This window comes from Taudactylus pleione, unplaced genomic scaffold (assembly GCF_031769625.1).
Source record: "Taudactylus pleione unplaced genomic scaffold, aTauple2 ptg000290l, whole genome shotgun sequence".
Taxonomy (NCBI): domain Eukaryota; kingdom Metazoa; phylum Chordata; class Amphibia; order Anura; family Myobatrachidae; genus Taudactylus; species Taudactylus pleione.
Genome location: NW_028284692.1, coordinates 2,349,307 through 2,372,309, shown reverse-complemented (window position 1 = coordinate 2,372,309; position 23,003 = coordinate 2,349,307). Strand labels below are relative to the sequence as shown.

General features: G+C 43.2%; 1 protein-coding gene across 4 annotated transcripts in view; it reads left to right on the top strand.

Moving 5' to 3' along the window:
- ITGB4 (integrin subunit beta 4) overlaps window positions 1–23,003 on the top strand; it is a 114,093-nt gene that overhangs the window by 72,467 nt on the left and 18,623 nt on the right. For 3 of the 4 annotated variants that reach the window (XM_088482541.1, XM_088482540.1, XM_088482539.1), the window contains 12 exons: window positions 477–656; window positions 818–966; window positions 3,575–3,782; window positions 4,056–4,207; window positions 6,255–6,435; window positions 6,663–6,800; window positions 7,478–7,660; window positions 7,947–8,078; window positions 19,459–19,623; window positions 21,521–21,637; window positions 21,722–21,868; window positions 22,188–22,376. In XM_088482541.1, the coding sequence (XP_088338667.1) occupies window positions 477–656; window positions 818–966; window positions 3,575–3,782; window positions 4,056–4,207; window positions 6,255–6,435; window positions 6,663–6,800; window positions 7,478–7,660; window positions 7,947–8,078; window positions 19,459–19,623; window positions 21,521–21,637; window positions 21,722–21,868; window positions 22,188–22,376 (1,941 nt within the window). Of the gene's footprint in view, window positions 1–476; window positions 657–817; window positions 967–3,574; window positions 3,783–4,055; window positions 4,208–6,254; window positions 6,436–6,662; window positions 6,801–7,477; window positions 7,661–7,946; window positions 8,079–8,365; window positions 8,561–19,458; window positions 19,624–20,470; window positions 20,621–21,520; window positions 21,638–21,721; window positions 21,869–22,187; window positions 22,377–23,003 lie in introns of all 4 variants that reach the window. The other variant, XM_088482542.1, reaches the window with a different exon arrangement.

Below are 23,003 nucleotides of genomic sequence, written 5' to 3'. Positions count from 1 at the left end.
AATCAAGTACATCGTACAGCGTATGAACTGCTCGCTATTCTTGTGGTTGGTGTTTTCAACCGCTATTTTGCGAGCAGTTCTGAGTTAAAAAAAAACAAGTGACGTGGTCAATGACGCTGCTGTATTAATAATGCACTCCCTTAAAACGCCCATTTTGACCTTTAAGCACGCCTGCGTTCGGATCTCCACTCCCCGTTTTCAAGCACCTTCCCCTGTTACCACCCACATACGCCTCATTCTGTCACTCAAAATAGCAGGCCCTCGCTATATTGCGTACCAACGATTTTCAGCCGCACTGACTGGTTCGCGCATGCGTACTAAAAACCGTACGCATGCGCAGATGTGCGAACATCGCTCGGAACGAGCGTACTGCCGCTAGCGAGTGGCTCTGAATGAGGGCCTAAGGCTCTCTAACCGCAGACTGAACTTTGTCATTACATTTCCTCATCTTTGTTACCACTCTGTGTCTATTGCAGATGCCCATGGGCTGGTGGAGTTCCAGGAAGGTGTGGAACTAGTGGATGTTCGAGTTCCCCTCTTCATCAGGCCAGAGGATGATGATGAGAAGCAGTTGCTAGTGGAAGCTCTAGATGTGCCCACAGGAATTGCCCGTCTGGGACGAAAAAATGTTAATATTACCATCATCAAAGAGCAAGGTGGGAGTAGTGACATTATGTGCTGTGCAGGCCTAGGTATATATGTCTAAATATGTCAGTACATTAATGCAATAGCCTATAATACGCCAGAAATCATTTAACATGCTCCCTGGAATGATCTTTTATTAATAATAATCTTCATAACAAACGCTCTATTGCAGCTAAAAGTATTGTGACCTTTGTAAAGCCAGCGTATACCTACAGCCGCCTGGACCAATTGGCCCGTGTTCCACTGTCACGTGAGATTCTGCAGAGTGGCAAGTCACAAGTTACCTACCGATCACAGGACCTGACTGCTCGTGAGGGCAAGGTGGGCACAACACTAATGGAGAACTGTATCTCTAAATTGTGTGTGAATTTGTGATTTAATAACCTTGCTGCATGTGTAGTGAAGCCTCTGTATTTTGTTTCTACTGGGAAACACACCAAAAGAGGTATAACTGCGATACTCAGAGTGGTGGTAGCCACGGAATACTCTGAGGTATACTACACAGTAGGCAGAAATGGTAAAGGTACAGCTGAGTACAAAAAGTGTGGGTTTTTGCTAGCATGCCACAAGGTACATGATGCGTTAGCACTGTTTGTACAGCGCGTAGTGACCAACAGGGTATACGGAGGTACTGGCACTGTTTTGACAGGCGTGTAAAATGTAACGAGTTATACGTATGTGCTTGCACTGTGGGAACAGCGCGTAGTGTGTAATGAGAGGCACAGATGTGTTATCTCCTGTGGGAACAGCGCATAATGTGCAGTGAGATACACAAGTATATTACAATAACCCAGGAGCTCAAAACAGACAGCAAGTGTAACAGAGTACACACACAGATAATAAATGTAATCAGGTGCCATTGGTGCAACCAAGTACCCTGGTGTGAAGTCTAAGACTAGGAATCCCCCCAAAAAGATATGGCCTTTCCTCAGTGAGGGCCCAGGTCATTGCCCAGTTTAGTTAGTTCCCACCGTGAAAGTAACAGAGTAAATAGCTGGTATGAGGAAACATTGCAGATGGAAATGCAGGTAAGGACGTGCTGCTGTCAAGGAAACTGAACACCAGAGTTTAAACAACACTGGAAGAAGACTATACTGGAGAGTATAGTTCTGGACTGGGAACACCTACTGTATGTAGAACACAATTGATTCTCAGGCACTAGAGAAATATACTGAGCAGTAGTGGCTGGCTGATGGCTAATTCCCTGCATGAGTCATCGGTGCTGGAGATTAGTGGTAACACCTGATAGAGGTGTTATGTCATCTCTAGCCTGAGCCCAGCTGGTTCAGCCTCAGCCTGGAGTAAGGATTCTGACTAGAAAGGCCAGAAATCAGTGGCCTGCTAAATGTTGGAGGCAGCCCAGTGGTGGTCATGTAATGGTACTGACATGTACAATATATATATATATATATATATATATATATATAGTGACAGAAGCACTGGAGCAGTGTTGAATGGCTTCTGTGTCTGTCCCAGGTTCCTGTCCTATGCGTTTTCAAACCCCCAGAAGACTGTTTGGAAAAACAGACTAGAAATGTCGGCTTTAGTGAAAAATGGGAATGAGTCCTGGGGGTGTGGATGTGAGGAGAGAGAGGGCTCCATCCACAGGCCACTCCAGGTGTTGGGCCGTTCAGCCTGGTAGCAGGCTCGTTAGGGCTTACACCTGAAAGTGGCTCAGATAAGCTGGGTTTTGTGATAGCTGAGTGTCTCATAACTGGGAGGGCAGGCCTGCAGGCTAGTTTGCTCTGAAACACTGTGTGATGCCACCTGTAAGTACTGTGGACATGAACTTATTTAGTCTTTTGTTAGGGAATGTGCTGTCTAGTTAGAGCCCAGACGGGCTAGGATTTTATTTCTGTTTTGTTTTATTTATGTGTCTAGTACAGTGTTGGCTAACCTTGACACTCCAGCTGTTATGGAACTACATAACCCAGCATGCACTGCTACAGTTTTGCTATTAGGGCATGCTAAAACTGTGGCAGGGCATGCTGGGGTATATAGTTCCACAACAGCTGGAGTGTCAAGGTTAGCCAACACTGGTCTAGTACAATAAAGACTGGCCCAACCAGCTTGCACGAGAACCCCAGAATTGTGTCCTGTTTCTCTGGCTGCTGTGTGTGTAAAGAGGGAGTCCATCTATCCAGGAGAGGGACCCCTATCCCGACTGTATTAGAATATTTATATATATATATATATATTATGCATAGCGCATATCTGCATATATTTTTTTACACCATGGACCCACCAATTGCATTATCATGTCTCGTTGGCCAAGCTAGAGCCTTAGGTCTGATGTGGTTGCTACCCCTGACGCCACATTGCGCATTCTGAAGCATTCATTGCTGCTAACAGGTGACAACATATATTATTATCCTTTATTTATATGGCGCCACAAGTGTTCCGCAGCTCCTTACATAGTACATAGAACTAATGAGTGAACAAGAAACAAGTAACTTACAGTACATTACAGTGTAGGAAAAGGACCCGATTTATATACATTGCTGCAATAGCAATTAAAGCACGCACAATAAGCAGCCGGGAGTTGGCAGTCATGTGTTAGGTGCCCTTATGGGGAGTAAAGAGTAGAAGAAAATGTAAAGAGAAGCATGTGAGGGAAGAGGTCCCTGCTCGTGAGAGCTTACATTCTACATTCTTATATTCTAATAAGTCAGTGGTGGGATGGATTTTCACATAAAAATGGCAGCATATAGAGGCACCCTGATCCTTTTCAGTAAAAAGAGCAGCTGCATTATTTGAGTAATTGCGGGATAATGCACTTCTTTAACAAATCTAAATATTTTGTGAATTTTAATTTCCATTATACATTATAATAGATTAGGTTTTGTTCTTGTGATTGTCCCCAAATGTCTGTGATTGTTGTTTAGGTCCTGTATAATCCTTTTTTCCAAATAATTTTTTTCTGTTTTAGGATTATGCATTCTCGGAGGGTGAGGTCACATTCCAAGCAGATGAATCTCAGTCAGAAATCTTGGTTCCTCTACTCGGCCGATCAGAGGTGGACACTTTGCTGGGAAACCGACAGGTCAAACAATTCCTGTTGGAGCTGAGCAACCCAAAGTATGGTGCCAAGATTGGCAAGTACCCACAGTGTACCATCACCATTGATGATAGTGCAGGTGAGTTATTCTGAATACCAAACTGTTTATAGGGGCTAGCAAAAACTTAAAAGGTTTTATCATCAAGGGTTATTAATTGAGTACGAATATGCAATGACTCATAGTAACCAATCGATCACAAATTAGATTTAATTAAATTATTACATGTTATACAATAAAAGTAGATGTCTGATTTGCTCTGGGTCATTGAACTCCTGCTCTTATGTAAGTAATTCGCCTTCAGTGACAGTAGTTACATTTTTAATACGTTGTCTCCTTTCTGATTAATCCAAGCGGAAGTTGTGCAGAAGACTGTGCCAACACAGTCTCTCCAGTCACCACGTGGAAAGATAGGCGCTCCTGCCAACCTAAATGCTCAGGCTGTTAGCGCTAGGAAGATCCGCGCCAACTGGATGCCTCCACCGGGAAAAATTACTGGGTACAAAGTAAGCAAATCAGTTATTCTTGGTAGATCAGTATTTGTATGACAAGCCCATGTTGGTAGAGCTGCATTAATCACCTTGAATTAACTTTTTTAAAATTCAATATTACAATAATAATTTGTTATGCTAGCCAGTTTTTCCGAAACACCTCCCTTTTAAAAAAAAAAAATTTAATAAAATGTGTCAATAATCCATGCAAAAAGAAGTAATACAAGACAAAACATTAAATTAGAAAATAAGCTGTTACCACTGACTGATCATGATACAATCCAGTGTTAGGAAAAGAGAAATAATTGGTCTTGCAGTGGTGCACAAAAATAAATGAAAATAATGATGACTATATAAAATATTACTTTTATTATATATCTTGTTAAAAAGCCTATTATTGTGACATTATTTTATTTTTTAAAGGGGTTTATCCTTTAGGTCACAACACAACAATAAACACACTGGAGATAAGTACTCTTGTGGAATAAATTTATTAACGCATTATTCTGACGACACACATCATAATCTTTTATGAAGGTCATAGTTACCAACAATAATACTATTTAAACAAGAACATTGCTTACATGTGTTTTAATCTCACTATTTTTGTTTATTTTTCACCTTTACACACTTACTGCTTTTAAAAATTTCACAGTAATAGGCTTTTTAACAAGATATACAGTATACTAAAAGTTATATTTTATATAGTCTTATCATTATTTGAATTTCTTTTGTGCGCCACTGTAAGACCAATTCTTTCTCTTTTCTTAGTATGTTCTAGTACACATTGGCAACCAATTTGCTTGTGGCAGCACCCCCAAAACATGATTTGATTTGATGTGATAAGAATATGGGGTAATAAATAATATATGGTACAGATATATGGTTGGTAAATAACTAGTGCAGTAGTTTTTTCCCAATTTCCTTTTTCCTTTTTACTATTTGTACAATCCTGTGTTTTAGGCCAAACTGCAAATAATCAGATTTGTGAGCAGTTTGGCACCACATGGAAGTACAAAGTGCCCGGATCTGATCGCTCCGATATTGGCCAGAATGACAATATCACAATGCAAATCTACCAGTAACTGCTACTGATAACTTATGGGTCAGCCAAAGACCTTGCACATGTGTCATTGGAGGTCATCTGCAGCTCTAAACTTCATCTGCAGCCCTAACCTTCATAATGTCGACAGTTACGACATTGAAATGTCTACAGCTAACATGTCGAGATCTGCAAAATGTTGACAAAATGTCAACATGTTCACAATGTCAAAATCAAACATGTCCACAAGCGAAATGCTGACATGTTACAAAATGACGACATTAGGTTTAGGGTTAGCTTTAGGCTTGGGTTAGGGTTAGGATTAGTGTTAGGGTACTTACTACCAGAACAGCTGCATCACTGATTGTCGACATTGTTAGCAACAATTCATCAGTGACGACATGCTCAATGTCAACATGCTGTACATGTTGACATGTTACATGTCGACATTAGGTACATTTTGACATTATGAATTTCAACAATAACTGTTGACAAAATATACCAAATCCCACCCAGACTGGATTGAATTTGGAACAGGTGAGAATGGACTATGCATTCTATAGTCCCATATTTGGCAATACAATGGTTAAATTGTGGCACCAGATATACACAGATGTGGCCATCTTTACTTTATTACCTACATTTTCTATAAACTTTGTTGGAATCCCCCCTAATACATATGGCATTGTAACTAAAGAAGGGAGCGTAGACTAGGCATTCTAGAATCTTAACAAATATATTCATTCAAATGTTCATTTCATTTTTGGATCTCCTTTGGGTGTTTCTATAATGAAGCCACCTAAGGCAGATATCTTGGTCAGCAAGTTTTGGCGGTTAGTAACATGAAGGCATTTTATTTAAAAATTGCAAATTTCTTATTTAAAAAAAAAAGTCTATGTCGTGATTGTTGTAAAAATGATAAATTTTTAAGAATATGGACTTTGATTACAGACTGCTTGAAATATCCTTGTTTTGTTACTTTTTTTTAACTATCCGTAAATGAAATTAATCCTGTCATAGGTGCGGTACTGGATTCAAGGAGATTCTGAGTCAGATGCCACTGTAGTAGACACTAAGGTGCCTTCAGCAGAGCTGGTCAACCTATATCCATACTGTGACTATGAGATGCGAGTGTGTGCATACAACAGCCAGGAGGAGGGCCCTTATACAGACATAGTGACATGCCAGACCCTTGAGGATGGTGAGTATGTTGAAAATTAGCTGTTTCAAAACTACAGTAGCTTATGAAACTGTGGAAGCCCTGCTGAACTGTGTAATTTATTATCTGTTGAATATGCTGAAACCTCAGCATTTGCATGGGATTTGGTGACCAGAGGTCAACTCTCATAATATAGTTCACTATAAGATTATCTGTGATGGGTTCAGTTGGCATAGTGGTAATAGTCCCACCATTTTTCTCCTCTATAGTCCCAAGTGAACCAGGCCGGCTGGCTTTCAATGTAATTTCAAGCACCGTTACACAGCTGAGCTGGGCAGAACCCGCGGAGACCAATGGCAATATTATAGCATACGAAGTTAACTATGGCATGGTCAACGAGGACAACCGTAAGTATATGCTCTAGTATTTTATCTACCTTCTGATATCTTTTCCGCCTCCTGTAATTCAGCTGGCTAGAGAACTTTGCACTTCAGTTGACACCAGCATTCAAACGTTCATTCAAAATAACTTATGTTGTTCTTAAAGGTGGTTGATCCAATCTAGTTAGGCATTTCTCCATTATCCCTTCAGTTAATCCATAGAGACAAGTACACTAGAACCACAATTTGAGTCCTAATCAACTTTTACCTGAAGATCACATAGACGTAGCTTCTGCTGAATATGTTTATCTCTTTTAGGCTTGTCTTCTGGAAGTAGATAAGTGGGTGCAGGATATTAAATGTCCTTATTTAGAACATAGAGAAGAAATAAAATATTTGAAGTTAGGATTTACTTTTAGCAGCTAGTGTCAATAGTTGGTTCAATCTAAGGTGTCAAAGTTTCTTGATTTTAAATATTATTTAAGCATATTTATAGATTGTCAGGTCTAAATTAGTCAAACACCTTAAAAGAACGAATGCTGCACCTACTGATACAGTATTAGTCCTAATGTATAAAGCTCTTTAAAAGGTGCAGATATTGCAGAGTAGTTAGGTTATCCATCACTAAAGCACAACACCTGGACAACTTCACCTTGTAGCATGTGGACTCATCTTTTATGATTATGTCTTGGTGTTTCTGGCAGAACCTATTGGACCTATGAAGAAAGTTTTACTGAATGGTCCAAAGAAACGAATGGTCCTTATTGAGAACTTACGGGAATCCCAGCCATACAGATATACTGTGAAAGCCAGTAATGGAGCAGGCTGGGGTCCAGAGAGAGAAGCAACTATGAACCTTGCCACCCAGCCAGCCCGTCCAATGTCCAGTGAGTAACCTCCAAAACTTATGCTATAATTAAGAATTGACATTCTGAGAAAGATGGGATTTCACGTCAGCAATTCAGATATCGGCGTTGTGAATTTGTCGACATGTTGCCTATCAACATTTCAACAATGTCGACAGTGTGGTGACAATATTATAATTGTTGACATTGTGATTATTGACCTTATGACTGCATTCCATTGTGTTGTATCCTGCCTCTTACATTGAAGAAATATATAACTTATTGGTTATTATCACTTTTTTTAATTGCTGCTATTGGTTGCTTGTAGTTCCCATTATTCCGGATGTACCTATTATTGATGCCGAGGGAGGAGAAGAATATGACAGTTATCTCATGTACAGTACAGATGTCCTGAGGTCTCCAGTGGGAAGCAAGAGGCCTAGTGTGTCTGATGAATCTGGTAAGAAGCTGCCTACAACACCCTCCCTTATTACACCAAGCATAGTGGAAAGGTCTACACAGTCCAGTCGTATCTACTGCTCATATTGTGTCAGTGAGCCCCAGTCGTGTCTACTGCTCATATTGTGTCAGTGAGCCCATTTCCAAGACTAGCTACTCACATACTGCAGGCCCGGTCTGCCGGCTGTTAGCACCACACTGCCCCTTATGCTGCAAACTTCCTTTTCCCACCCCACCCTTCTTCCCTAATATGTACCCCCCCATCTAAGACGCCCCTGTCCCTTGAAGGCAAGCGCTGGAAATTCGTTCCACTCCTGGGGTCAGAACTGGATCTGCGCCATGTGTCATGGAAACTCCCTGTAGAAGTCATCCCACGCCTGTCCGTCAGCAGCGCGATGTCAACAGACACTGAGAGCCTCCAGGACAATACAGACAATTCCAGCTCTCTCATGAGGAGGGGGACCATACGTGCAACTCCAGAAGGTGACAACAAGGCAGTGGGGGGGTCCAGTAATGTATGTTTTCCTCCCTCCCGTCAACCCCGCCATCAGTGTAAAGTGCTAACAGCCTGCAGTTGCATGATTGTCTTGTCAGCACTCTTTTGTATGTTTCATTGGTGTGGTGCATCGGTCAGTGGGTACAAGGTCTATTGATTCAACCCCTGTAATGATAAGACTTACCTGGCCATGCTCTTCGAGCGCACATTTACCAATTGCACATGGGTCTGGATTGTCTTGCATAAGAAAAGAATGTATCACAGGGTTTTTTGCCCCAAAAAAGGCAATATGGCTAGTATACTCAATTGGGAGACACAATAGAATAAAATAATATGCAGTTTACGTTAGTAATGCATTTGGGATTGAACCTCATTGCACCTCATCTGCCTAGGAGCCACAAGAGGGAGGCAGAAACCACAATAACCGTATAAATATAACAAAATGTTAGTCTTTGTTTTTTGTCATGCATAGAGTTCCCATGTGTTCTGGTTCTCCCAATATAGTTTCCTTTTTTCCATTAGGAATCTTTAACTCACAAGTCCTAATTTCCCAATTTGTGGGAGAACTAGTCATGCAGAATGAGAAACAAACATTGTTTAAACTGGCTGCAAGTTACTTTTTATTTCTGATGAAGTGACAAGGTTTGAAAACCATTTTAATATGTGATGTACTGAAGCTGGGTTATGTCATAATTGGCAATGTGTGTAATTTACACATTCTCCGAAGGATATCAATTCCCTTTGTTTGTCCCACGTGTACAATATACAGGTTGAGTCTCCCATATCCAAAATCCTTGGGAGCAGGGGTATTTTGGATATCGGGATATTCCGTATTTTGGAATATTTGCATAAAATAATGAAATTAATTATTTGTGCTTTAAACAAAGTTTGTGTACATTGAACCATCAGAAAGCAAAGGTTTAATTTTCTCAGTCATGCTAAAAATTTTCCGTGTTTCGGGAATATTCCGTATTTCGGAATATTTGGATATGGTAGACTCAACCTGTATATACATGTATTAAATTCTTACTAAAATAATGGAGGTAAATGCTCTAGTTGGCTTTCTCCAATAGTATTACAAAACAGGACTTGATTATCACAGATATGATTTATAGATGAAAAGAAAAACAATTGTTATTACAGGCAATACAGGACATTATATATTATAGTGATCCCTTTGATATGAAAATATATTTTTTTAAATGAAGATTAGTTTGAACTAGAATTAGTCTTGTTTTCTTTCCCTGCATGTATGGTACTGGTGTTAGCCTCCATCCTGTCACTGCTTCTGCCTTATTTTGCTTAACTCTGGTAGAGGTAGGTGTTTCTGTCCTGTGTGGGTGTATAGAGAGGTTGGTCATTTTTAGTCCTTAGGTCCAAGTCCAACTTTATCACCCTAATATATTATGTAGCTTTACCAACTGACACATGCAAGTAATAACGCTCAGACAGAGAACACGATAGTTATGGAAATATACAATGAAACTTACTTACAGTATGTACAATTTACCGTCTTATACTTGGTTATTAAAGTAACATCATGTAAATGTGGACACAACTTTAATGAAGAATTAGAATCCAATGTTCTCAATCTACTACAATGTACATATTGGAGTGTACTTGGTACACGTCCCAGTATGTGCCTCCCTGAGAGCCCTTTGTCACTTCCTTACATTCTCAATCACTTCAGCAAATACTGAACAGCCAAACTTAAACATGACTAGTTTATATACACTAGCCCAAACTTGTCTGAACAGTGCACAAAGACACTAAGGGCTTGATCCACATGTGAAAGTAATTCACATATAGTTAAGCGATTATTTGCAAGTGCGCATGCGTGAAAAATTTAGAAACCCCCTACGGCATATACGTTACACGGACTGTATGCACAAAGATGCTGTAGTGATTGGGACAGACGGTATCATAAATGGGCAAAGTGATGGACATTCTTGGGCAATGAATAAGAAATGGCTAGAAGTGAACGTAAAAAAGTCAGTCTTATGGGTGTGTTATGGGAATGCCGTGGATGTGTCAGTGAAAGCTGTTGTGTTCCCTAACAGACAGCCGCAGCCACAGAGGGCGTGGTCAGACAGAGAAACTGCACCTGCCTTAGGGTTGGAGCAAGTATGAATGTGCTGATGGTGTGCCGATGGTGGCATGTCAAGAATCACCAGCGATGTTACAGCATGCAGAGAAGCTGACAGTTGACATCTCAGTGTTTGCACAATCAGACGCAGGCATCTACACCAGGGGACAGCTGAAACTAGCATTAGCATATTATCGCAACTGCGACTCCGTAAACAGACACAAGAGTGGACGCGGCAGTGCCCTTCTCAGAACCAGGCCCTGCGGGACTTATGCAGAGTTAGGAGCAAATTAAAAAAGGAGCAAAAAAAGGAACATTTGCACCTTGGTAAAACCATGTAGCATTGGGTCTGGGTGACAGACAGGGCCGGCCCTAGCCCAAATTTTTTGGTAAGCAAGTATATTTTTTGGCGCCCCCCCTATGCAATGCCCCTTTTACAGTGCCCCCGGTATTGGTCCCCCCCTGTGCAGTGCCCCTTGTGCCCCCAGTAGTATTCCCCTTATATAGTGCCCCAGTAGTACTCCCACGCTATGCAGTGCCCCCAGTAGTGGTACCCACTATGCAGTGCCCTTTATATAGTGCCCCCAGTAGTGGTCCCCCCCCTAGTAGTAATCCCCCCCTTGTAGTGCCCCCAGTAGTAATTCCCCCCTTGTAGTGCCCCCAGTAGTAATCCTCCCCTTGTAGTGCCCCCAGTAGTATTCCCCCCCTGTAGTATTACCCCCTGTAGTGTCCCCAGTAGTATTACCCCCTGTAGTGCCCCCAGTAGTATTACCCCCTGTAGTGTCCCCAGTTGTATTACCCCCTGTAGTGCCCCCAGTAGTAGTGCCCCCAGTAGTATTACCCCCTGTAGTGTCCCCAGTAGTATTACCCCCTGTAGTATCCCCAGTAGTATTACCCCCATAGTAATCCCCCCTTGAAGTGCCCCCAGTAGTATTACCCCCTGTAGTGTCCCCAGTAGTATTCCCCCCTAGTAATTTCCCCTTGTAGTGCCCCCCAGTAGTATTACCCCCCTAGTAATCCCCCTTTGTAGCGCCCCCCAGTAGTATTACCCCCTGTAGTGTCATAAGTAGTATTACCCCCCTAGTAATCCCCCCTTGTAGTGCCCCCGCAGTAGAGACGTAATGAAAATTTAATAAAAACCACTTACCTGAAACCCGCTCCTGGTCCTGGTCCCGCCGCCGATACCAGCTCCTCCGTCCGCCGCTTTGCATTATGGGAGTGACGTCACGTCATGACGTCACTCCCATTACCCACTGCGGAAGGGAAGATGTCCGGCTCCGGCAGTGGGAGCAGCAGCCGATGAGAGTCTGTCTGACTCTCATCAGCTGCTAAAGCAAGCACACAGCTGCCGGCGCCGGCGGCTGTGTGTTTGTGCTGTGTAGCGCTGACCGAACTCCGTCCGGTCAGCGCTACACAGGCGGTGCAGCTGTGTCACAGAGACACAGTCTGCACCGCGGCCCCCATGGTACGCAGCTGAGGCGCCCTTCACTATGTGGCGCATTACGCAGCTGCGTACCATGCGTAACGGGAGAACCGGCCCTGGTGACAGACACAGCAGAGAGGTGAAGAGCAACAAAACTACTGCTGCTGCTGTTGTTCCTCCTAATCCTGAGGACCCCACCAGCACAGTGTGTACTCTGAGTCATGGAGTGAAGTAAGGTGGGTGATCAGGCAATATCACATATAGACACAAATGCACCATATGCGACAGGTAATGTTTTGTGAATATATGCAAGTTGCTCACACCTTACTGACTATAGATCACATATAAACTGTTTATTCCAGCAAACATCCACCAGTCTCTCAGCCTGGTAACCACATAATACATACAGGGCTTGATGCAGAATCGCATGCAATGCTGATGTTCACAGAGTTGAATGATTTGTTGCTACTGCGTGAAAACCCTTAAAAACTGGTATGGTACATGTGTTGCATAGTGTGTATGCACAAAGGGCCTGATTCAGAGACGGCAGCAGCAGGAGGTGTCTGTAGCAGAAAGACGCCCACTGCAGGCTTTTGAAATCTGCTGCTGTGTCTGAAGACGTGCACGAACATCAAACATCTGAGTAACCCTAAGGTTACATAGGATGGGTGGTGTTTTCACGCTGCCGGGGTTAGTGAAGCTGCGTCGGAAGACACAAACCTGGCCTTGGCACATCTACAAATCGGGGCTGTGATGCCCTCATTTTGTAAAATGCTCACCCGTCACTGCCCTCTAATCACCCTCAAACAGCTGCAGACTGTCACTCACCTGACATCTGCAGCTGCACTGCGTCGACTACGACGGACCCGATCTGCACATGCGCAGTTCAATAAACATCTGAGATGTATATAATCCATCAGGTTTGCGCACATCTCTGAATTAGGACCAGAGGTGCTGTTGCAAGGTGGCTAAAGAGGCACACGGAGATGGTCCATCTTAAGGGCGCGTTATGGACATGTCTCTGACGTGTTTGTGTACACAGACGCTTACTCGTTCACAGTGTAGGACATACTCAGAAAATCAACACCTGCCCTAGCGCTGGTGCAAGTTTCAATGTTGCTACCGATGGTTGCATCTAAAGATGCATCAGGCGGTATTACAGCATCTAGAGATGCTCAAAGTGAGTGTCTCAGTCCTTGCACATTCATACACACAGATGTACACCAGGAAAGGGCTTTGCAGCAATATTTGTATAAGGTTGCAGAGGGGCGATCACCAAAAGACACAGCTGCTGCCATGTATGAGCCCACCACTGAATCAAGTCCACAGGCTTGGATTTCCAGCACACACCCACCAGTCTCACAGCCTACTGACCAATCACGTACAGTACACATTGCGTATCCCAGCACACATCCATCAGTCTCACAGCCTACAGACCGATCACATACAAATTACGTATCCCAGCACACATCCACCAGTCTAACAACCTATTGACCAATCACATACATATTGCGAATCCCAGCGCACCTTCACCAGTCTCCCAGCCTACTGACCAATCACATACATATTGCGTATCCCAGCACACATCCACCAGTCTCACAGCCTACTGACCAATCACATACATATTGCATATCCCAGCACACATTCACCAGTCTCACAGCCTACTGACCAATCACATAGATATTCCATATCCCAGGACACACCCACCAGTCTAACAGCCTACTGACCAATCACATACATATTGTGTATCCCAGCACACACCCACCAGTCTAACAGCTTACAGACCAATCACATACATATCCCAGCGCACATTCACCTATCTCACAGCCTACTGACCAATCACATACATATTGCGATTCTCAGCACACATCCATCAGTCGCACAGCCTACTGACCAATCACATACATATTGCGTATCCCAGCGCACATTCACCAGTCTCACAGCCTACTGACCAATCACATACATATTGCATATCCCAGCGCACATCCACCAGTCTCACAGCCTACTGACCAATCACATACATATTGCGTATCCCAGCAAACATCCATCAGTCGCACAGCCTACTGACCAATCACATACATATTGCGTATCCCAGCACACACACACCAGTCTCACAGCCTACTGACCAATCACATACATATTGCGATTCCCAGCACATATCCATCAGTCTAGCAGCCTACTGACCAATCACATACATTTTGCATATCCCAGCACACACCCACCAGTCTAACAGCTTACAGAACAATCACATACATATCCCAGCGCACATTCACCAGTCTCACAGCCTACTGACCAATCACATACATATTGCATATCCCAGCACACATCCACCAGTCTCACAGCCTACTGACTAATCACATACATATTGCATATCCCAGCACACACCCACCAGTATAACTGCCTACTGAATAATCACATACATATTGCGTATCCCAGCACACACACACCAGTCTAACAGCCTACAGACCAATTAAATACATATTGCATAACCCAGCACACATCCACCAGTCTCACAGCCTACTGACCAATCACATACATATTGCATATTCCAGCACACATCCACCAGTCTCACAGCCTACTGACCAATCACATACATATTGCATATTCCAGCACACATCCACCAGTCTCACAGCCTACTAACCAATCACATACATATTGCATATCCCAGCACACACCCACCAGTCGCACAGCCTACTGACCAATCACATACATATTGCATATCCCAAAACACACACACCAGTCTAACAGCCTACTGACCAATCACATACATATTGCGTATCCCAACGCACATCCATCAGTCGCACAGCCTACTGACCAAACACATACATATTGCATATCCCAGCACACACCCACCAGTCTAACAGCCTACTGACCAATCACATACATATTGTGTATCCCAGCACACACCCACCAGTCTAACAGCTTACAGACCAATCGCATACATATCCCAGCGCACATTCACCAGTCTCACAGCCTACTAACCAAACACATACATATTGCATATTCCAGCACACACCCACCAGTATAACTGCCTACAGAATAATCACATACATATTGCATATCCCAGCACACACACACCAGTCTAACAGCCTACAGACCAATCACATACATATTGCGTATCCCAGCGCACGTTCTCCAGTCTCACAGCCTACTGACCAATCACATACATATTGCATAACCCAGCCCACATCCACCAGTCTCACAGCCTACTGACCAATCACATACATATTGCGTATCCCAAAACACACACACCAGTCTAACAGCCTACTGACCAATCACATACATATTGCGTATCCCAACGCACATCCATCAGTCGCACAGCCTACTGACCAAACACATACATATTGCATATCCCAGCACACACCCACCAGTCTAACAGCCTACTGACCAATCACATACATATTGTGTATCCCAGCACACACACACCAGTCTAACAGCTTACAGACCAATCACATACATATCCCAGCGCACATTCACCAGTCTCACAGCCTACTAACCAAACACATACATATTGCATATTCCAGCACACACCCACCAGTATAACTGCCTACAGAATAATCACATACATATTGCATATCCCAGCACACACCCACCAGTCTAACAGCCTACTGACGAATCACATACATATTGTGTATCCCAGCACACACCCACCAGTCTAACAGCTTACAGACCAATCACATACATATCCCAGCGCACATTCACCAGTCTCACAGCCTACTGACCAAACACATACATATTGCATATTCCAGCACACACCCACCAGTCGCACAGCCTTCCGACCAATCACATACATATTGCGTATCCCAGCAAACATCCATCAGTCGCACAGCCTACTGACCAATCACATACATATTGCGTATCCCAAAACACACAAACCAGTCTAACAGCCTACTGACCAATCACATACATATTGCGTATCCCAGCGCACGTTCTCCAGTCTCACAGCCTACTGACCAATCACATACATATTGCATATCCCAGCACACATTCACCAGTCTCACAGCCTACTGACCAATCACATACATATTGCGATTCCCAGCACACATCCATCAGTCGCACAGCCTACTGACCAAACACATACATTTTGCATATCCCAGCACACACCCACCAGTCTAACAGCCTACTGACCAATCACATACATATTGCATATCCCAGCACACATCCACCAGTCTCACAGCCTACTGACCAATCACATACATATTGCATATCCCAGCACACACCCACCAGTCTAACAGCTTACAGACCAATCACATACATATCCCAGCGCACATTCACCAGTCTCACAGCCTACTGACCAAACACATACATATTGCATATTCCAGCACACACCCACCAGTCGCACAGCCTTCCGACCAATCACATACATATTGCGTATCCCAGCAAACATCCATCAGTCGCACAGCCTACTGACCAATCACATACATATTGCGTATCCCAAAACACACAAACCAGTCTAACAGCCTACTGACCAATCACATACATATTGCGTATCCCAACGCACATCCATCAGTCGCACAGCCTACTGACCAAACACATACATATTGCATATCCCAGCACACACCCACCAGTCTAACAGCCTACTGACCAATCACATACATATTGTGTATCCCAGCACACACCCACCAGTCTAACAGCTTACAGACCAATCACATACATATCCCAGCGCACATTCACCAGTCTCACAGCCTACTGACCAAACACATACATATTGCATATTCCAGCACAAACTCACCAGTAGAACTGCCTACAGAATAATCACATACATATTGCATATCCCAGCACAAACACACCAGTCTAACAGCCTACAGACCAATCACATACATATTGCGTATCCCAGCGCACATTCGCCAGTCTCACAGCCTACTGTCCAATCACATACATATTGCGTATCCCAGCGCACATCCACCAGTCGCACAGCCTTCCGACCAATCACATACATATTGCGTATCCCAACAAACATCCGTCAGTCGCACAGCCTACTGACCAATCACATACATATTGCGTATCCCAGCTCACACCCACCAGTCATAACAGCCTACAGACCAATTAAATACTTATTGTGTATCCCAGCGTACATTCACCAGTCTCACAGCCTACTGACCAATCACATACATATTGCGTATCCCATCACACATCCACCAGTCTAACAGCCTACTGACCAATCACATACATATTGTGTATCCCAGCACACATTCACCAGTCGCACAGCCTTCCGACCAATCACATACATATTGCGTATCCCAGCAAACATCCGTCAGTCGCACAGCCTACTGACCAATCACATACATATTGCATATCCCAGCACACACCCACCAGTCTCACAGCCTACTGACCAATCACATACATATTGCATATCCCAGCACACATCCACCAGTCTCACAGCCTACTGACCAATCACATACATATTGCGTATCCCAGCACACATTCACCAGTCGCACAGCCTTCCGACCAATCACATACATATTGCATATCCCAGCAAACATCCATCAGTCGCACTACCTACTGACCAATCACATACATATTGCGTATCCCAAAACACACACACCAGTCTAACAGTCTACTGACCAATCATACATATTGCGTATCCCAACGCACATCCATCAGTCGCACAGCCTACTGACCAAACACATACATATTGCATATCCCAGCACACACCCACCAGTCTAACAGCCTACTGACCAATCACATACATATTATGTATCCCAGCACACACCCACCAGTCTAACAGCTTACAGACCAATCACATACATATCCCAGCGCACATTCACCAGTCTCACAGCCTACTAACCAAACACATACATATTGCATATTCCAGCACACACCCACCAGTATAACTGCCTACAGAATAATCACATACATATTGCATATCCCAGCACACACACACACCAGTCTAACAGCCTACAGACCAATCACATACATATTGCGTATCCCAGCGCACGTTCTCCAGTCTCACAGCCTACTGACCAATCACATACATATTGCGTATCCCAGCACACACCCACCAGTATCACAACCTACTGACCAATTCATACAATTTGCATATCCCAGCACACACCCACCAGTCTCACAGCTTACAGATAAATCACCTACATATTGCATATCCCAGCACACACCCACCAGGCTAACAGGCTACAGACCAATCACATACATATTGCGTATCCCAGCACACATACACCAGTCTCACAACCTACTGACCAATCACATACATAATGCGTATCCCAGCACACATCCACAAGTCTCACAGTCTATTTACCAATCACATACATATTGCGTATCTCAGCACACATCCACCAGTCTCACAACCTACTGACCAATCACATACATAATGCGTATCCCAGCACACATCCACCAGCCTCTCAGCCTACTGACCAATCACTTACATATTGCGTATCCCAGCACACACCCTCCAATCTCACAGTCAACTAAGCAAACACATACATATTGCATATCCCAGCACACATCCACCAGTCTAACAGCCTGCTGACCAATCACATACATATTGCGTATCCCAGCACACATTCACCAGTCGCACAGCCTACCGACCAATCACATGCATACTGTATATCCCAGCACACACCCACCAGTCTCACAACCTACTGACCAATTACATACAATTTGCGTATCCCAGCACACATCCACCAGTCTCACAGCTTACAGACCAATCACATACATATTGCGTATCCCAGCACACACCCACCAGTCTAACAGCCTACTGACCAGTGACATGCATACTGCATATCCCAGCACACACCCACCAGTCTCACAACCTACTGACCAATTACATACATTTTGCGTATCCCAGCACACACCAACCAGTCTCACAGCTTACAGACCAATCACATACATATTGCGTATCCCAGCACACACCCACCAGTCTAACAGCCTATTGACCAATCACATACATATCCCAGCACACACCCACCAGTCTAACAGCCTACTGACCAATCACATACATATTGCGTATCCCAGCACAAATGTAGGAGCTCATTATGCAATGAAATATACTAACAAGCCACTGTACTTAGACCCCTGGTTGATACTAACTAATCCTGCACATACACATTAATCTAGCACTGACAAACTAGACGCAAACATGAAATGACACAAATAATGTTGCATGTCATTTCTACAGTGTAGACTGCAAAATCTATAGTTAGGGAGAAAAAGAGGGTGAAAACACACTAATAGATAGTTAATGATTTTCCAATATTTTCCCATCTCTCACTTCAGCCATTCGCTTGGTAGTATTAAACTCTCTAGCGGACAAAACAAGCGATTGTTATACTTTGACATTTTATCAAACAATCTGCAGCGTTTCTTTCATTATGACATTAACAAAACCACTCACCTGTTATCGTTTATTTTTCTGTTTGTAGAACAATTACTCAATGGACGTATGGATTTTTCTTTTCCTGGTTCCGCAAACAGTCTGACTCGCACAGTGACCACCGGGTACCAACAGCTCAGTCCCAGTGTGCACCAAGACACATACAGGTTTGGCAGCACCAGCTCTCAGCACACAACCGTCCTTTCAGGACATGGTAAGCGATAGGAAGTATCTTGTGTCCACTGCAGTTTCTATGAGCCATTTTCTTTTCCCTTCCTCTCACACTCTATCTCTCACCTGTCTATTCAAATACACTAATGTAATTCCTTGTTCATTTTTCCTGCATTCTTTGTACTCGTACTTTTACCCATCCATGCTGAGTGTGGATCTAATTATCAAAGTTGTGAATAAGTGAGTGAAAGTAAGTTCATAAATTCTCATTCAAAATAATGAATATAAATAATAATAGTGTATATTAGTTTATCTCAAAGGGGGAGATGTATCAAGAGAGAGATAATGTAGAGAAGTTGCACAAAGCCACCAACCAGCATCTAACTGTCATTTATTTAGCAAAGTCTTTGAAATAACAGTTAGATGCTGATTTCGGCAACTACTCTATATTATCTCTCTTGATACATCACCCCTCAAGTATTTTATAATTGAAACATTTAAATAAAGTTCAAACTAATTAAATATATGAGCTGAATGTGGGTACTGGGCTTACCCTTCGTATTGTACCTTTTGTTTAAGTATCTCTAAAAGAAATAATAAAATATATATATATATATATATATATATATATATATATATATATATGCTGGATCACATAAAATATTTACTGAGTTTGTTGAACTGCAGAGGACCAATAACAGGTTTATAAAAAATGGCTTATAATATTTTCTTCTATACCCCACATCTAATTTCTGTACTGATTTTATTTTTTCCCCAATCTACCGGTATTTGTGCCTTTTTACTTTGTCACTTCTTTACTCTTATAAACTGTTAAACCTCCGTCACTTTCTCACCTTCTCCTGCTGTTTCTTTTCCCTGCCCTCTCGCAGAGCGGGTAGGTGGAGGGTCCCTGCTTCGCGTGCAGGAGAACTCTGGGAGACGGCTTGCTGGGGCAAAGGTGAAGGGTTACCACGGCAGCTGCACAAGCCGAGACATTATAATAATGGCCGACAGTCCCAGAGCAACACACGCGGTGATAGGTACCATGGAAACGTGTCACCCTCATGCTGATTTGTCATTGCTTTCCATGGATGCTTCATCCCATCCTCCGTACCGAACAACCTGACCAGTAATACCCAACTAACTGAAAAAGACTGTGCTGCATTCGGTAGTAATCATGAGTATAAGTACAACAATTGACTTAATCGGGAATGGGCTACAGTAGTGTGGAGTACTGTATGGTACAACCGCAACAGTGTATAGAAATGTGCAGTAGTAAAAATAAAATAGGTTATATGGAGTATTACTAAAATGCAACACAATCCTTTTCAGGGTTTACTGGATGCAATGCATGGATTGCTTTTAACTATTCATTCATTGTCAGACTGGTCTGCAGTGGATTTGTAAGACATATTCTTAATGTCACTACACTAGACTTTTCTGATTGTGAATTTGTTAACCTGCCTGCTGGCCAAATAACCACCTTAACCATCAGCTCAGCTAAAGCCCCTCACTCCATAGCCAGAGAGACAATTCACTGCTGGTGTCTCTGGGCTGGAAGGGGTTAACTCTGCACTGCTGTAACCACCCATCCTCAAACTTTGCATTCTGCCACGCAATGGGTCCAGTGTCTGCTCCCTACATCAGAGGATGTGTGCTCTTAAGGCTTGCTCATATTCAGGTTCGATCTCAGATCAAAAATCATCTTTGGAAGCAGATCTGTTAAGGAGAAGATTAACAGTATTGTTTTTCCAAGAGATCTGAGCAGGTGAGTGCTGCTGTGCGCATGTCTTGCACTTGTTCTCAGCATGTGGACCAGTGAGCTTCCAGCAATGTCTCTATGGACTTCCTGGCACAAGCTAAAAATCTCATCATATTGTCTATTCTGAAACTCACATTCAGCCGGGTCCAATATAACACTCTGCCTGATATGTGCACAGGTGCGTCAGGGCAGAAAAGACTGGGACTACCCCCACTTATGCTTGGGACTGGGAAAGGACGCACTCACTCAGAGGATGTTCGGGATGCTCTTAGCAGCTTGGATGTGGCTATACAAGGTATGTGTAGGAACCTTTACTGATGTGCAGATTTTATAACTGTACGCCTTTTGCATACTAACGGCTGTCCTTATATCCAAATAGAGCGTCTCTCACCCGGAATCCCAGATACTCCCACCCGATTAGTGTTCTCTGCATTGGGACCTACATCCTTAAAGGTCAGCTGGCAAGAGCCACAGTGTGAACGAGAGGTGCTGGGATACAAAGTGCTCTATCAGCTGATCAATGGAGGTATGTAATAAAAGTTCTAATAATGATATTAGCATTGTTGTTTGACCCAAGTATGTCCATTTTCTAGTTCCTTATGAACTCACTCATAACCTACATTATGCAAGAAATTTATAGTATGACAGCTTTTCATGTATATATCTGTGTTATTACAGGTTATAGAGAGGGCTCAAAGCAATATGTTGCTGTTTGCGTTATTATGAACTGTGCGATAATACTGTTAACTTGGGCCAAGATTGCATTGTTTATACTGTAATATAAGAGCACTTTTATATATATATATATATATATATATATATATATATGACTTTTTTTTTTTCAGGAGAATCTCGATCCATTGACATCCCAAACCCCAGAGAGAACTCTGTGGTAGTAGAAGATCTGCTCCCTAACCATTCATACATGTTCCGTGTGAAGGCACACAGCGAAGAGGGATGGGGACCTGAACGAGAAGGTGTCATCACCATTGAGTCACAAGTGGATCCCCAGAGTCCTCTCAGTCCTGTGCCAGGTACAGTACAAAAAAAAATAACCCAAACTTTTTTTTAGATGGCGTTCCTCTACACGCAGTTCCGGAAAGGGGCGTCTCCTTGTGGAACACCCCCAATTCATCACACTGTGGGGCGTGCCCAGCACCTACGAAGGTGCTGGGCTTCCCCCAAGCTCTCCCCTCGTGGCGAATAATTGCCATGTGGCACTACTGCCCTTTATAACACATTATGCCACATGCAGTAGTGCCCTTTATAAACACATTATGCCACACGCAGTAATGCCCTGTACAACACATTACGCCACACGCAGTAATGCCCTCTATAACACATTATGCCACATGCAGTAATGCCCTTTATAAACACATTATGCCACACGCAGTAATGCCCTGTATAACACATTACGCCACACGCAGTAATGCCCTGTATAACACATTACGCCACACGCAGTAAGGCCCTGTATAACGCATTATGCCATATGCACTAAGAACCTGTATAACACATTATGCCAAATGCAGTAATGCCCTGTATAATACATTATGCCACACGCAGTAATACCCTGTATAATACATTGTGCCACACGCAGTAATACCCTGTATAATACAGTATCCCCAATTCAAATTACGCCATACATTAGTCCTTTATTCATG